Source organism: Podarcis erhardii, assembly GCF_964252035.2.
Source record: "Podarcis erhardii genome assembly, chromosome: 13".
Classification (NCBI taxonomy): Eukaryota; Metazoa; Chordata; class Lepidosauria; order Squamata; family Lacertidae; genus Podarcis; species Podarcis erhardii.
In genome coordinates, this window is record NC_138502.1 from 3,923,443 (window position 1) to 3,940,435 (window position 16,993).

A 16,993-nucleotide genomic window follows, 5' to 3' on the forward strand; every position below is an offset into this window, starting at 1 on the left:
CTGAGAAGCCCCTGCCTCTGGTTGAGGCTAATCTGACTTCCTTAGGGCCCGGGACCTCTAGGGTGTTGCTATTTATGGACCTTAAGGTCCTCCGTGGGGCATTAGTATTTATTTTATTGCTTCCGTGTCTCACCTTTTTTTAAAAAAACCAAGGAGCTCAAGGTGGGCATGCCCATTCTTCTTCCTCTCTCCAATAATCCCGTGAGGTAGGTTAGGCTGACAGTCAGTGACCGGCCCCCAAATTCACCCCCCAGGAGCTTTTCTTGGCCGAGCGAGGATTTGAACCCTGGCCTCCCTTCTGGGGGGTTAGTCTGACACCCTAACCACTACCATTTCATTCGTTACAAGCACTTTATGTGGGAATTGGGCCTTCTGGCGCTTCCCTCCCTGCGAGAAGCCAAGTTACAGGGAACCAGGCAGAGGGCCTTCTCGGTGGTGGCGCCCACCCTGTGGAATGCCCTCCCTCCAGATGTCAAAGAGAAACATAACTACCAAACTTTTAGAAGACATCTAAAGGCAGCCCTGTTTAGGGAAGCTTTTAATGTTCAATAGGTTATTGTATTTTAGTGTTTTGTTGTTTGCCGCTCAGAGTGGCTGGGGAAAGCCAGCCAGATGGGCAGGGTATAAATAATAAATAATAAATTATTATTATTATTATTATTGTTATTAACGCTTGGAATTAATTTTGATTGTTTCCTGTATGATTCCTTGCACACATCCGTCGCTTTAACTGGTTTTATTTGCTAAATAACCGTACATTTCGTCCTTTTCGGCTCTCCCCTTTTCCCAGGCTCAGCTGTGGAACTATCACTCGGGGTCGTCTCACCACCGACCGAAAGCATTGCCCCCCCTGCAACAAGTCTGGAACCTTCTGCACCTTGAGGTGAGTGGTGGCCAATGAGGGACTCTCACCTGTCCCCCCCCCCCAAATTATCTTCTCTGCCTCTCCTCAGCATCTCCTCATTCTCGAGGGCAAACCAGTGATGCTGTGGATGTCGGTGGACGCCGACTCCTGTCACTGGCACCGTTTGACGCTCTGAATTTAACAGTGTGTGTCTCTTCTGGTTTTTTGTTTTTTTTTTTAAATAAATTTTTATTAAGATTGTAAAGGTTACAGGGAAAAAAAGGAAAAAAATGTATACATAACAATCAAAGAAGAAAAAGAAAAAACACTACATATAGAAAAACATCATCAAAAAACAGAAAACAGAAAAAAGAAATGAGAAACAAGTCAAACCTTTACATCACTTACTTACATTCACTTACTTCCTTGACCTCCTCACGCCTCCCATTTTTGTATTCTAATTTAGTTAGATATTTCAGCAAATCCTTCCAACTTTGATTTTATCCTAATAGTTTGTCTTAATATACTATAATTTTACATTCTCTCTTTCACCAATTCATTTTTACTTAATCCTTTATATCTTTTCTGCTAAAACCACATAATTTTTTCCCCCAACATCTTTCTAACATTCCTTAATTTTACAATATTTCTGAAGATAAACTTTAAATTTCTTCCATTCTTCTTCCGCCGACTCTTCTCCTTGGTCAGTGTGTGTCTCTTCTGTTGCAGCAAGAGTAATAACTTCATGCTGCATTTTAATGTATTTAACCTTGTTTTTTAAGTTGTATTTCAATCAACTTGTTTTTATTATTGGTTGTTAGCCGCCCTGAGCCCCGCTTCAGCTGGGGAGGGCGGGGGACATAAATAAATAATAATAATAATAATAATAATAATAATAATAATAATTATAACTTCAAAAGCCTTAAAATGGGCTGGGTCCAAGTTACATGAAGGGGCTGTCTTGCCCCCGTTCAAACCTGCCCCTGGCATTGAGATCCGCCTCAGAGGTTCTGCTTATTATTATTATTATTATTATTATTATTATTATTATACCGCCCTTCATCCGTTGATCTCAGGGCCGTGCGCAGTATAAAAATATAAGGTAAAAAGCACAAAATGCATGATAAAAACAAGAACAAGAATAAGCGGGTAACCCCATCTCCCACAACATTTTAAAGGTTATCAAATGTTAAGTCAGCCCAAAAGGCCTGATTGAATAGGAATGTTTTCACTGGGCAACTAAAGTTGTGTGATTCATTCCGCACCGTTCAAGATTTCTTTCACCTTTTTGAATTTTACAGATTATGGTATTCCCCCCCCACACACACACATTAAAAGAAAAAAACAAATCTTTATATAAGGTGAAATACATGAAGCGTCACTTACATTGTTTGCTTTCTGTAGAAGCCTCAAAATGTTGGCGGATTCAGCCTGATAGGCTGTTTTAATTCATTAGCATAGATAAGATAACAGAGTGTGGATTGGGTCACTTTCCCCTCTTGTCAACATCTTTGGAATAATCTGAGGTAATCTGTCACAAGGGACGCAGGTGGCCCTGTGGGTAAAACCTCAGCGCCTAGGACTTACTTGCCAATCGTCAGGTCGGCGGTTCGAATCCCCGCGGCGGGGTGCGCTCCCGTTGCTCGGTCCCAGTGCCTGCCAACCTAGCAGTTCGAAAGCACCCCCGGGTGCAAGTAGATAAATAGGGACCGCTTACCAGCGGGAAGGTAAACGGCGTTTCCGTGTGCTGCGCTGGCTCGCCAGATGCAGCTTCGTCACGCTGGCCACGTGACCCGGAAGTGTCTCCGGACAGCGCTGGCCCCCGGCCTCTTAAGTGAGATGGGCGCACAACCCTAGAGTCGGACACGACTGGCCCGTACGGGCAGGGGTCCCTTTACTAATCTGTCACAAACAACTTGGAACTTGCTTATTTTTATCGCATAATTGTAAAAAAAAAGAGAAAAACTTCAAGGCGGTTTAACAAGAAAATAAAAAAATGAAATTTTCAGTAAAAATAGAAAAAAAACCAACTATTTCAAAACTTCATATGATGAAATAAGCAATAAGCTAAGAACAAATCAACAGCTCCACCGTTCTCTCGTTCCCCATTTCACCATCGTTGAGCTAATTTTTGGGGAACAACTTGGAAGCCTCGTTATCACTTCCTGTACTCGCCAGAGCAAGGGGGAGCTGGTGGGAGTTTTGTTGAAGCCTTTGCCAACCCTTCAGTGGCTGTGGATCACCTCCTGCCTCTTTAAAATAGAAACACGAGATTGTCGACTTGGAAGGGACCCCAAGGGACATCTAGTCCAACCCGCTCCACTACAGGAATCTTTTGCCCAACATGGGGCTCGAACCCACAACCCAGAGATTTAAGGCTCTCGTGGTTTACCGACTGAGCTGCCCCTGCTGCCGCCTTCGCGTTTAACGAAAATAACCCTTTGCAAATCCCTCTTTCCTCCCCGATTCTCCCCAAATTCCCAGAAGAGGAACTTCTCTGCCAAGCGCAACCCCCAGCTGAAGAGGCCTGGGCCACCCATGGAGCCCCCCGTGGTCCAGCCAATCGCCCCAGTCCAGCACCCGCCACACCCGGGGCACGGGGAGGACATGCCAGCCCCTATGAAGAGGCGAAGGAGCACCAGTCCTGACCAGGTACAGGGGGTGGGGGTGGGACCGCCGTAAACCAGACCCACTGCCACGCTCCCGCCGCTTTGCTTGCTTGCGCCGTGGGGCCAGCCCAGATCCTGCCCCAAGCACGCTCTCTCGCTTGGCACTGGCCTGGCCGCCTTCGCTTCGCTGCCCTGGCTGTTGCAAGACGCCCCGGCGCCACTCGCAGGGCTCGCTGCTCAACGCTTTGCTCTGGGGGTGGGTGTAGTGATTTAATTGCAGGAAGATGTTGCCGTTTCATTGCATGAGCCATTGGGGGGTGCTGTTTGAAATTTCCTGGGGTGGCGGGGGGACACTTCCCTGCCCCATTTTGGTTGGCGGCTCAGGTTTATTTTGCCGTACGAAGGTGGGATTTGGGGAAGGGGTTTGCCTCTTGATGTTGGGCACTGTGACCATCTCCCCCCATTTCTCTCTCCTTCCCCCTCTGCTTTTTCTGTCTCGCTGTCTCCCCCTTCCTCTCTACCCCACCCCCTGCAAATCTCCACTCCTGGCGCACGCAGAATGGTAACGGGGTGTGCCAGCACCCGCCAGGTGTCCCTGGCAACCCCCACTACCAGCTGCCCAAGCCGGGATTATGGAACCCCCTCCACGGAGACTCATGGGGGCAGGAGCGCAAGAACGTCGCTGCCCCAGAGAGACAAGTAAGGCTGCCCCCCCATCCCTGCATCCACATTGGCCTGACCTCTTTCACCACCGGGCAGGCGGAAACGCCCTCCCCCTGGTCAAACGTCTGGCTACCCTCGTTGTACCCTCATAGCAAACCTTTGCGATAATTAATGCCATTTCGTTCTTATCAGATAACTGGTGGCGTCAATTAGAGGGGCAATTGACCCTTCCCCTCCCCGCCGCACTTTTGCCATCCTTGCTTTTGTATTCATAGGCAGTGTCAATATTTTGGGCATTTCCATGTCCTAGAATCGCCTTGCCTTTAAATTAAAAAAAACCCCACAAGTTTCTAGCTCTCGTGATTTTCCCTTGCAGAGGGAGGGGAGGGTAGGCTGGCTGGCTGGCTTGTTTGCTTGCTTGAGGGGGCTTCAATACTTTGCTGTACCCGCTCCATTCCCCCTCGCGACGCTCTCGAATTCAGATCTGTCTGGGTTTGGGTTGCATGGGGGTGGGGGGCCCTGGGAAGTGGGTAGTGTGGGGTAGGGTATCACCTTAGCTGTTCCCACCCACCTCAGAGGTGTGCCCTCAACTCTGCCTGCAGTTCATGCGGAAACGCAAGAGTCCGAATGATTACGTATCAGAAGGAAAAATTGGCAGTTCCCAAACTGGTGCCCTCTGGAGGTGTTGGACTACAACACCTATCAGTCCCTAGCCAGTATGGCCGTTTTGGACTACAATTCCCACCAGTCCTCAGCCAGTATGACCAGTTGGACTACAATTCCCATCAGTCCTCAGCCAGAATGGCCGTTTTGGACCACAATTCCCATCAGTCCTCAGCCAATATGGCTGTTTTGGACTACAATTCCCATCAGTCCCCAGCAGTATGGCCATTTTGGACTACAATTCCCATCAGAGTCAGTATGGCCGTTTTGGACTACAATTACCTTTTTTCAAAATAATTTTTATTAATTTTTCAACACAAATATACAGTCTTATCGAAATTTCCACAAATTTGACTCTGTTTGGACTTCCTTCAGCTTCTCTGACAATCATCCATATTTACCTCTCAATTACGCATTTCTTCTATTTATATTGCCGTTAAACTTCCCTCCCACTTCTATTTCTTTTTAACAATATATCTCAACTTTCACAGTTCTTCTTGAAACCCCACTAGCGTTGTTTGCACATCACATATACTTTTCAGATATTCAACAAATTTCCCCCAGTCCTCGATGAACTTTTGGTCTCAAAGATATCTAATTTTCCCGATTAGTCTGTCCAATTCTGCATAGTCCGTCAGTTTCAATCTCCATTCTTCTATCGTCGGTATTTCCTCTTGTTTCCATTTCTGGGCCAGTTTTGGACTACAATTCCCATCAGTCCTCAGCCAATATGGCCATTTTGGACTACAATTCCCATCAGTCCTCAGCCAGTATGGCCATTTTAGACTACAACTCCCATCAGCCCCAGGGTGTACTGGCTGGGGCTCAATCTAAAGGGCACCATGTTGAGAAAGGCTGATTTATGCATTATGTGAAGAACACCTGCGTTTCACAAAGTTGGGTGTTTTTCCCCCCGGTTTTGGGTCCCCTCTCCTGACTTTCCTTGTCTTCCCCCTGTTCTCTTTAGGAGCAGAGGAACTCGGTGGCCCACCCCTTCCCCTACCCCTGTCCCGCCTACGGCTCCCACCCGCCCCCTCACCGCCTGCCGGCCATGGCCCCCAGCCCCCGCACCCCTCCAGCACACCGGCCCCCTCTCGACAGCCATGGCTGCCTGGCCCGGCCCAACGGAAGTGACCTTAGAGACGGCAGAGCCCCCCGGGTGCGGTCAGACTCCACTGCCACACCAGCAGCAACCGCCGCCTGCGTGCCTTACGTCCCGCGCCCAAACCCCGGAGGAGGAACCACCGCCACCAGCAAGACCACCTCGCGGGGGCCACCGAACCCTGACTGCCTTGTGAGTGGGGGCGCGGGCGAGGGGGGCTCTCGCAGGGGTCCGGGAATCGGAGCAAGCGTTGCAAGGCCTCGGGCGCCGGCTCCCAAAACTGCCGATCAGTTTCGCCCACTTGTGTCGCACCAATTAAAACAGCCCCAATTGCATTTTGAATAAATGTGCAATTGGTTGTTGCCGTTTTGGATTTTATTATCCGTTTGTTTCATGAAATTTAGGCCGCGCTCTGTCGTAAGGAAAGAAATACCTCAAGGCAGTTTACGAAAAGGATAAAGCACGGGGGGGGGGGAGAATCACGACACTAGTAATAACTCAGCTGGCAGAGCGTGAGGCCATTGGGGTCATGCGTTCGAATCCCACGTTGGGCAAAAGATTTGGGATTTGGACCAGATGACCCTCATTGTCCCTTCTGGTTCTGTGATTCTGAGACATACAAAAGTTAAAATGCTAGAACAGATTAAAATTGCCTCATCTTTCTAATCACCCAGGTAGGCTTTTCTAAACAGGGACAAGGTCCTGCTTGCTATCAATAGGCAGGGAGTTCCGAAGTTTCATAGGTGCTGCTGCACTAAGCAACCAGGTTCTTATAAACGCGGAACGGGGTTTACGTGGCAACAGTTCTGCCGATCGAAGCGGCAAAGTGGGGAAAGGCAGTTTCATAGGAAAACCGGTCGCCCGTTGTTAAGGGTTGTATATACTGATAGTAACACCTTGAACTTTGCCCGGCAGCAAATTGGCAACGGGTGCAGATCCCTGATCATGGGTGACATATGCTGACGAGGCCTCCCTCCTGTCAGCAGTTGCACTGCAGCTTCTGGATCAAGGGCAGCCCCACAGAGAGGGGGCTGCACCATTTTATTGCGCCAACAGCTGTTCTGAATAATGCTTTCTATAGGGTAGGGGTCGCCGAGGATGAGTCTAGGGCATAGCTGTCAACTGTCCCTTATTTGGCGGGAAACTCCCTTATCCCAGCGCTGTGTCCCGCTGCTGTCCCTTATTGATGATGTCCCTTAAATTTCCCGGGTTTCATGCTGGCGCCATTGTCCTGGCGCAAGGAGTTCCATTGGCCCTTCCTCGCCCGGGGGGGGGAGAGAGAGTCGCCCACGCCGCCCGCGAGCCCAGAGGCGGCAGCGGTGGCGGCAGCTGAGGAGGCAGCCTGAGGGAGGAGGAAGAGGAGGGGATGGGGAGGGACGCAGAAGGGTGGCGCTTCAGCGGCTGCGGCGGCGCCGCTGTAGCATCTGTCAATCCTACCAATGTATGTATACTTTACAATAGCAAAATCCCTTATTTTGGCTGCTGATCCCTTATTATTGAGGCTGCTGGTCCCTTATTTTCAAATCTGTAAGTTGACAGCTATGGTCTAGGGCACAAAGCGTACCTGAGCAGAACGGCGGGACCCTGAGTCTGATGGGCAGGCGGCATGTGAAGAAGCCTGTTCTCTCGCAGGGTGAAGTTGGGAGTCTTAGACCTGGGAGGTGGGGAGGACGATCCCTTCTGATTGGCTCTTCCTTCTGTCCATCCCGCAGGGTTCCGACCATTACCAAACGCTGGCATTGGAGCCATCCAGTCCCGCCCAGGAGAACGGGGGCCGCAAAGCACCCTTGCAGCAGTCGCAGCAGCAGCAGCCACCGCCGCCACCCCGGCCGGCTCCTTGCCTTGCCCCTCGCAACCTGCCCTGCTCTCGCATGCCTCCTCCTCCGTCCATCGCCAGGGGGCCTCCACCAGCAGTTGCACGGCAACCCACAGCTCCGCAGTGCCCGCCGCCCCCGCCCCCTCTGCCCCCGCCCCCGCCTCCTCCGCCAGCACCCCCCTTGCCCTGGCTGAAAGGCCCAGCATTCGGCAGCAAAGGAGGGGAAGCGAAAGCCAGCAGCGACCCCCTGGGGGATATTCTGTTTGGGTGCGGGGAGCCGCCGCCGCCGCGGGGGGACGCTTCCCCTCTCGGGGCCTGTGAGTCGGGGCGCAGCTTCCAGGATTCCAACGCCAGCAGCCAGAAAGGGCCCTTCTTGCTCCCCAGAGAAGGGGCTGAGGAGGCCAGCCCCCAAAGATCAGCCAGCCCCGAACCCACCCCGGCAGCCGCTGAATACTGGATGCCGGAGAGCACCCAGGAGGAGAAGGGCTCCGGCGGCGCCAGGGCCTCGGCCCCGGAGAGCCCCACGAATACCTCAGGAACCTTCGGGTCCCCGGAGAGCCCCCCTCAGCCGCCAACGATGCCCCCGCCGCCCCCGCCACTGCCCCGGGCCTCCTATCCAAAGACGCCGGAGCCCTCGGCAGCGCCCCCCGCGGTGGAGCCCCCGCACGAAAGGCTCTTTGGCTTCGCCAGCCCCCAGCTGGAGGACCAGTTTGAGGAGCCCCCCGAGTTTTCTAAGATCCTCCCAGACGGCCTGGCAAATATCATGAAGATGCTGGATGAATCGATCCTGCGCGGGGAGGAGGAGCGCGAGGAGAGCTTTCCGCCGCCCCCGCCGCCTGCCCCGTTGCTTCCCAGCCCCCCGCCTTTGGCCAGACCAAAGCCCCCCGCCCCATCCAACGCCTCCTTCGACTACCCCAAGCCGCCGGGGCAGGACCCGCCGGAGCCGCCCTGCCTGTACCGCTACGGCAAGCGGGACCCGGAGGAGCGGCCCCAGGCGGCTGCCGCCACCGCCGGCGGGGTGGGCAAGTTCCCCCACCACAGCACGGCCTCCCTGCTGAAGTCGTTGGCCAACATGCTGGAAGGGCAGAAGCACTCCTACCGACCCAAGCCGCTGACCCCCCCAGGTGCTAAGATCGCTTCTCCGGCCGGCGCCAGCCCGGGGTCCGCGCCCCACTTCTCTACCTCAAGCCAAGGGTGGGCCGCGGGAGCGATGGGGGAGCAGGCGGCCAGCTCTCCACCCCCTCCGCCCGCCCCCCGGCCCATCAAGACAGAGTCAGAGGTGCTGGAGGAAATCAGCCGGGCCTGCGAGACCTTGGTGGAGCGAGCGGAGAGGGAAAAGAGCCCCGCCTCTCCGGCCACGCCGCCCCCCCTCCCGCCCCCTCCCGCTCCCCTTTCCTCTCCTGTGACGCTGCCGCCCCCACCGCCCCCTCCTCCGGCTCCCGCCCAGCGCCCCAAGGACGAGTCCCGGAAGCGGGACCGGGAGCACCGGAGGCACCGCCGTTCCAGCAAGGACGGCTCGCGGCGGCACCGGGAAGGCAAGGCCCACAAAGAGAAGAACCGTCAGATCCTGGGCAGCCTCGACGTGCAGAGCTCAGAGAGCCAGGCACGGGAGAACGGGGCCAAGCCGCCCCCACCTCCCCCGGCCACCCCGCAGCCCGAACGCCGGCCACCCCCCAGCAAGAAGGAGGAAGGAGCCGTTGGCACGGGCTCCACGGTGGTGTGCTCAGCCGACCTGCTGAAGCTGCGCTCGTTCACGGAAGGGCCGCCCAAGGAGCTGAAGATCCGGCTGATCAAGGTGGAGAGTGGAGACAAGGAGACGTTCATCGCCTCCGAGGTGGAGGAGCGCAGGATCCCCCTGGGCGAGCTCACCATCAACCATTCGGCGGCCGAAGTGGTGCGGGCCAGCAAGTGAGTGGCTGCTTTGTTACCGTATTTTTTGCTCTATAAGACGCACCAGACCATAAGACGCACCTAGTTTTGGGAGGAGGAAAACAAGAAAAAAAATATTCTGAATCCCAGAAGCCAGAACAGCAAGAGGGATTGCTGTGCAGTGAAAGCAGCAATCCCTCTTGCTGTTCTGGCTTCTGGGATAGCTGCGCAGCCTGCATTTGCTCCATAAGACGCACACACATTTCCCCTTACTTTTTAGGAGGGAAAAAGTGAGTCTTATAGAGCAAAAAATACGGTGTTTTGTTTTCTTTATTAAATCTGCATGTCGCACTCCACCCGTAGATCTCGGGGCAGTTCACAACGTAAAATCGCAATGTGAAAACCACAAAATGCATAGCAGAAATAGGAACAACAAACCAATAATCCCTGCTCCCTCTCTCCTGCTATTAACGCAAAGCATATTAGGGCACTGCTCTGGGGTGTCTCTCGCAGGCTTTTCTGAGATCTCTCGCTCGTGAGCATCCCTAGGTGCCTGGTGTACTGAGAACGCCTTGCCTCCAAACTGAGGTGGAGAGCTTGCAAGCTCTTTTCCTGCCAGATGACCCAACCGAATCTGGCACAAAAAGAGCTTGTTTTGAACTACAACTCCCAGCAGCCAGTAGGGAATGATGGGAGCTGTTGTCTGGCATCACCCGGAAGGCTGCAGGTTCCTAGCCACCCAGCTTGAGTGAGGACACTTGGACAACGCTGTGGTCTAAACCACGGAGCCTCTTGGGCTTGCCGATCAGAAGGTCGGCGGTTCGAATCCCTGCAACGGGGTGAGCTCCCGTTGCTCGGTCCCAGCTCCTGCCAACCTAGCAGTTCGAAAGCACACCAGTGCAAGTAGATAAATAGGTACCGCTGCAGCGGGAAGGTAAACGGCGTTTCCGTGCGCTGCTCTGGTTTCTATCATGGTGTCCCGTTGCGCCAGAAGCGGTTTAGTCATGCTGGCCGCATGACCCGGAAAGCTGTCTGTGGACAAACGCCGGCTCCCTCACCCTGAAAGTGAGATGAGCGCCACAACCCCATAGTCACCTTTGACTGGACTTAATGGTCCAGGGGTCCTTTACCTTTACTGTTTTTTACTTGGGCAACCAGGAGGGGCTGGATTTTCTGAGTCCCATATGGCCTGGAATCTCTCTTATTCTATTCTGCATTTTTTTAAAAATAAAAATAAAAAATTGGGCAGAATTCTGCCTGAGCTGCACTGATTCCCCATTGTTTGGAACCTTACATAGTTGCCGCTTGCTAGCTTCCAAAATTATTTAAGGCAGGGCCCACATGCTGAGCACAGATGAGGACTAGAAACTTGTTCCTTATTTAAAAGCGAAGCAGCTGGGTTGCAAGATGCGCCTGACTCTTTTTCCCCCCTTGCCGTTTCTCCTGTGACGTGGTAGCGTGCCGAATTTTGATGCTAGGAAAAGGCCTTCCTCTTGGGGGTGGGCCTCCTCTGGTGTGTTTTGCCCCCTTCCTTTTGGGAATGGCCTCTTGCGGTTTCATCCTCAAACTTGCAAAGGTTGTGTGGTCAATTCCGGGACCCTGTGGCCCTGCAGCTGGGGAAAAGATGCCCAGTGGGGTTTGGGAGGTGGGGTGTGTGGCAGGGTTGAGAGGCAGGGGTCATTCAGCCAAGGAATGGGTTTGGGTGGATGAGGGTCAAGCCAAGCATGGCATAGAGGTACACAGGGAGCGTCCCCCTAAAGCAGCGGTTCTCAACCTGTGGGCCCCAGATGTTGTTAGACTACAACTCCCATCATCCCTGAGCTAGGGGTGATGGGAGTTGTAGTTCAACAACATCTGGGGACCCACAGGTTGAGAAAGACTGTCCTAAAGCATGGGTAGGCAAACTAAGGCCCTGGGAGCCGGAGCCGGCCCAATCGCCTTCTCAATCCGGCCCACGGACGGTCCGGGAATCAGCGTGTTTTTACATGAGTAGAATATGTCCTTTTATTTAAAATGCATCTCTGGGTTATTTGTGGGGCACAGGAATTCGTTCATTCCCCCCCAAATATAGTCTCCCCCCCCCAAGGTCTGAGGGACAGTGGACCGGCCCCCTGCTGAAAAAGTTTTCTGACCCCTGTCCTAAAGTGTCAGACCATTGGCCTACTCTGACTGGCACCAGTGGCTCTCCCTGGGTTCAGAGCTGGGCATCTCTGCCAGCCCTCCCCAGAGATGACACCGGGGATTATAATTTTTATTATTTATTCCATTTATATACCGCCCTTTATCCAAAGATCCCAGGGCAGTGCGCAACAGCAAGAACGTAATTCATGCAGCGTAATAACAAAAACACAACACACAGAATGTTAATAAAATAATCACAGTAACAGCGCCCCTCCCACATTGAGCAGGCCGTAGATTTAATGGCTCAAGGCCTCCGTAAAGGGGAACGTTTTTGTCTGGTGCCTAAAGTCCTAACAGTGGTACCTCTGGTTAAGTACTTAATTCATTCCAGAGGTCCGTTCTTAACCTGAAACTGTTCTTAACCTGAAGCACCACTATACCTAATGGGGCCTCCTGCTGCCGCCGCACGATTTCTGTTCTCATCCTGAAGCAAAGTTCTTAACCTGAGATACTATTTCTGGCTAAGGGACGCGGGTGGCGCTGTGGGTTAAACCACAGAGCCTAGGACTTGCTGATCAGAAGGTTGGCGATTCGAATCCCCGTGACGGGGTGAGCTCCCATTGCTCGGTCCCTGCTCCTGCCAACCTAGCAGTTCGAAAGCACGTCAAAGTGCAAGTAGATAAATAGGTGCCGCTCCGGCAGGAAGGTAAACGGCGTTTCCATGCGCTGCTCTGGTTCGCCAGAAGCGGCTTAGTCCTGCTGGCCACATGACCTGGAAGCTGTACGCCGGCTCCCTCGGCCAATAAAGTGAGATGAGCGCCGCAACTCCAGAGTCAGTCACGACTGGACCTAATGGTCAGGGGTCCCTTTACCTTTACCCTTTACTATTTCTGGGTTAGCGGAGTCTGTAACCTGAAGCGTATGTAACCCGAGGTACCTCATACCTCGGGTCACGAACGCTGCGGGTTGCGCATTTTTGGGTTGCAGACCGTGCTGAACCCCGAAGTACCAGAATGGGTGACTTCCGGGTTTTGGCGCGTGTGCAGAAACGCAAAATGACGTCACGTGCATGCACAGACACAGCGCTTCAGGCTGAGAACACTGCGAGTTGCAAATGTGCCTCCCGCACGGATCACATTCGCAACCCGAGGTAGGACTGTAAAGCCGGTGCCAGGTGAGCCTTTCTGGGCAGAGAAGCCACCGCAGAAAAGGCCCTGTTCTTGTGTTGCCACCCTCTGGACCTCTCGTGCAGGGGGGCACACAAAAAAGGGGCTTGGATGATGATCTCAGGGTCCAGGTTGGGCCATATGGGTCCTTGCAGTATTGCAGTCCTGAGCCATGTCAGGCTTTACGACACCAGCACTTTGAATTGGGCAGCTGGGCCGGGATTGCACCTGGAATTTTCCGCCTGCAAGGAAGACGCTCTGCCAACTGGGCTGCGGCCCTGTCCTTAAGACACCTGGAAGACCTGTTCCTTTAAACCTGGCCTGCCCCAGAGCACTTGCAAATCAGGGGGCGCCACGGGCAGTTTTTAAGAACACACCTGGTGTGCAGCAGCGTGGGGAGCGGCTCACACCGTCCCCATTCCTGCCTCTTCCCTCTGTTTCCCGCACCCCTCCGCTTCCCCCACGCTGGGCTTAATTGCCGGGGGTGGGGGTCTTTGGAGAAAGGGCCGGGTGCAGATTGAATGAGCTAAACCAATTTGCAGCATGGCTTGAGAGCTCGGAAGCCCTTTCGGCTGTGCACACACCTCTTTCAAAACTCTCAGCAGCGTGGTTTGGAGCGAAGGTGCTTGCAGATATCCCGGTTGCAGATATCTGCATCACGAATGGGAGGGGTATATTGTCTCTCTGGGGCAGAGGGAGCCCTATGGGAGACTGGAGGAGGAGGAGGAGGAGTAAGGCAGACCTGATAACGGAGGCAGCTGTGCGGAATGGAGGGTGTCGGAGCGCCTTGTGTGCCGGACGGCTTCCCCGAAAAGTTCTGCTCCCGGAGGGCTTGGTCTGTCGTCTTCTTTTTTTCTCCAGAAAAGTATCTCTGCTCCTCTTTGCAAACTCCTCTTTGCAAACTCCCGGGGCAGGTTTGGGGGCAAGGGTCAGCCCAGATAAGGGACTTGGCAGCCGGAGGGAGGCAAGGAGGCCGTGGGGTTTGAAGCGGAGGAAGGGGAAGACTCTGAGTGGGACGCAGGGCCCCACAAAACGGGGGCCAAAAGCCATCCCTCCCCTGCCCCAGTGGGCTTCTGTTGCCTCTTCCCACGTCCCCTCCAGCAGGCGAAACTTTGCCAGATAGGTAAACGCAATATTGTGCCCTCTAAGCCCAACATGGCTGCGGGGGGGGGGGGTCCTCTGGTTTGAGGCCGTCGCTTTGCACATGCTCTAGGGCACCCTTCTCGCCAAGGGGTGCCACCGACTGGCCTTGACTAATTTGTGAGGTCTCTGCAGGAAAGCATCGAGCAGGAATAGAATCGACCCAGGCTGTTAAAAGCAGCCGCAGCGTCAGAGTGTCAGGTTTTTCCGGGGAACCTTTCCCAGGCTCGAGGGCCACAGTCCATTCTGGGAGGCCTCCTGAGGGCCACATGACCAGTGGTGGATGCACAGTCCAGTGAGGGGGGGCACTAGGGTTTTTTGGGGGGGCAGGAAGATAGGTCTGGAGTGGGGGCAACAGGTTTTAGGGCAGAGTTTTATGTTTCCAGTGCTGCAAACTTCTTTGATACACGCATGTATATTTACAATTACACTGCTGGCACCAAAAAGTATTTTTTATAAAATGGAATAGATAAATGTGATGGGCTTGCTAACTGCTTGAATTCACGAGGCCTCCTGGGATGGTTCACGGGGGGAAAAGGCTGGTCCACCAGTAAGGCGTGTCATTTTAGAGGGGAGTTTTTTGGAAATTTCTTCAGTCAGGGGTCTTTTTTGGAGTCTTGAGGATTTTAAACTTACTATTATTTCTGGGGCTGGGCAACATTTAGCTTGGTAAGTGTACATTTGATGAAAAAGTACATAAAGTGCTTTCGGGGAAACCGAAGAATTTTAATTTTATCTTCTGAAAATGCCTAATAATAATAACAATATATAATATAACTGCAAGTACTTGGCGATCATTTTTAATTATTTTTAATTATTTAATTATTTTCTGCAGTTTTCTGCAGTTTTACTGGCCAAGCAAAACTAAATCATATTAATCTAACCAATGTATCTTTTGAAGTCCCAAGTCACGTGGCAACTTTTTTGCACCCCTCATTTTTGGAATTTGAAAGGCAGACGGAAGGAGCTGTGGCCCCTTGAGGCTGCCCACAAACTCTCCACTGCCCCTTTTCTCTGGGCAGTTTGGGGGTTTGGGCTGGGTGTCCATCAATATGCAGATGATACCCAGCTCTACCTCCCTTTCAAATCAGAACCAGTGAAGGCGGTGAAGGTCCTGTGTGAGTGTCTGGAGGCAGTTGGAGGATGGATGGTGGCTAACAGATTGAGGTTGAATCCTGACAAGACAGAAGTACTGTTTTTGGAGGATAGGGGGCGAGCAGGTGTGGGGGACTCCCTTATCCTGAATGGGGCAACTGTGCCCCCAAAGGACCAGGTGCGCAGCCTGGGAGTCATTTTGGACTCACAGCTGTCCATGGAGGCGCAGGTCAATTCTGTGTCCGGGTAGCTGTCTACCAGCTCCATCTGGTACGCAGGATAAGACCCTCCCTGCCTGCAGACTGTCTCACAAGAGTGGTGCATGCTCTGTTTATCTCCCGCTTGGACTACTGCAATGCGCTCTACGTGGGTCTACCTTTGAAGGTGATCTGGAAACTACAGTTAATCCAGAATGCGGCAGCTAGACTGGGGACTGGGAGCAGCCGGCAGGACCACATAACACTGGTCCAGAAAGACCTACATTGGCTCCCAGTACGTTTCCGAGCACAATTCAAAGTGTTGGTGTTGACCTTGAAAGCCCTAAATGGCCTCAAAGGCCCAGTAGACCTGAAGGAGCATCTCCACCCCCATCATTCTGCCCAGACACTGAGGTCCAGCTCCAAGGGCCTTCTGGTGGTTCCCTCCCTGCGGGAAGTCAGGTTACAGGCAACCAGGCAGAGGGCCTTCTTGGTGGTGGCACCCGCCCTGTGGAACGCCCTCCCATCAGATGTCAAGGAAATAAACAACTACCTGACTTTTAGAAGGCATCTGAAGGCAGCCCTGTTTAGGGAAGCTTTTAATGTTTGATGTTTTATCATTTTTAAAATATTCTGTTGGGAGCCACCCAGAGTGGCTGGGGAAACCCTGCTAGATGGCCAGGGTATAAATAAATTATTATTATTATTATTATTATTACTATTACTACTACTATTAAAGTCCATCGCTGACTCTCCTGCTTCCCTCATCCTTCTTCCAGGCATGCCAAGGTGAAAGGGAAGTTCAAGGAGTCTTACTTGCTGCCCAGCCACTCGGTCAAACCTCAGATCAACGTGGACGAAAAGCTCCCGCGGGAAAAGCTCAACCCCCCGACACCCAGCATATACGTGAGTCCCAGTTTTGCGGGGTGACGGGGAGAGGGCAAAGGGAGCGTTTTGTTGGGCCTCTCTGAGATGGATGGACTGGGGAGGGGGCGTCGATAAATGGTGCTGCACCAGCACTGGGTTCAAATTCATGACGACGTACAAGCAACATCACAAGGTTCTAGCCCTCATTGCTGCAGAGGGGAGTTAACCTGGTAAAATTCCAGGAGGTCCGAGAGAGCCGGGCACGGCTGTCCTACAGCCGGCAGAAGCTGCACTGGAGCAGCAAGGAGCGCCTTGCTGCAATTCCAGCTGCAGAATCCGCCCCTCCGTGGTGCGATTCCCTGAAGCACATGGGGGCGATGCCCCCTGCATCCGCTGACACCCCAAACTCACCTAGGGGTGATCGAAGGGTGCTTCCAGAATGGCTGGGTCACCCAGCCCAGGGAGTGGGTCTGGGGAGGACTGGGGTATGTCGGCCGCGAAGGAGGGGCTATGCTTGTTGATCTGTGTTCCCCCCTCCCCAATTTCCCCCCAAACAGACATGCTCATTCTACTCCCATCCCACACTCCTTAACCACCTCCTGTTTTTGACTTGTTTTGTTTTTTAATTACTGTGCAATTGTACCTTGGTTCTCAAGCTTAATCCGTTCCGGAAGTCCGTTCCAAAACCAAAGCGTTCCAAAACCAAGGCGCACTTTCCCATAGAAAGTAATGCAAAACGGATCAATCCGTTCCAACAACCCCTAAAGCAGCAATTGAACATGAATTTTACTCTCTAATGAGACCGTTGATCCATAAAATGAAAGCAATAAACAGTACTGCA

General features: G+C 52.9%; 1 protein-coding gene and 1 long non-coding RNA gene across 8 annotated transcripts in view; one reads left to right on the forward strand and one right to left on the reverse strand.

Annotated features, from left to right (window-relative positions):
• The window catches only part of LOC309326855, a 185,557-nt gene that overhangs the window by 45,491 nt on the left and 123,073 nt on the right, over positions 1-16,993 (reverse strand). The window lies entirely within an intron of this gene.
• Positions 1-16,993, forward strand: part of KDM6B (lysine demethylase 6B) — a 75,735-nt gene that overhangs the window by 35,369 nt on the left and 23,373 nt on the right. For 6 of the 7 annotated variants that reach the window (XM_081835590.1, XM_081835595.1, XM_081835591.1 and 3 more), the window contains 6 exons: positions 791-883; positions 3,329-3,496; positions 4,012-4,152; positions 5,747-6,073; positions 7,594-9,605; positions 16,065-16,191. In XM_081835590.1, the coding sequence (XP_081691716.1) occupies positions 791-883; positions 3,329-3,496; positions 4,012-4,152; positions 5,747-6,073; positions 7,594-9,605; positions 16,065-16,191 (2,868 nt within the window). The remainder of the gene's footprint in view (positions 1-790; positions 884-3,328; positions 3,497-4,011; positions 4,153-5,746; positions 6,074-7,593; positions 9,606-16,064; positions 16,192-16,993) is intronic. The other variant, XM_081835596.1, reaches the window with a different exon arrangement.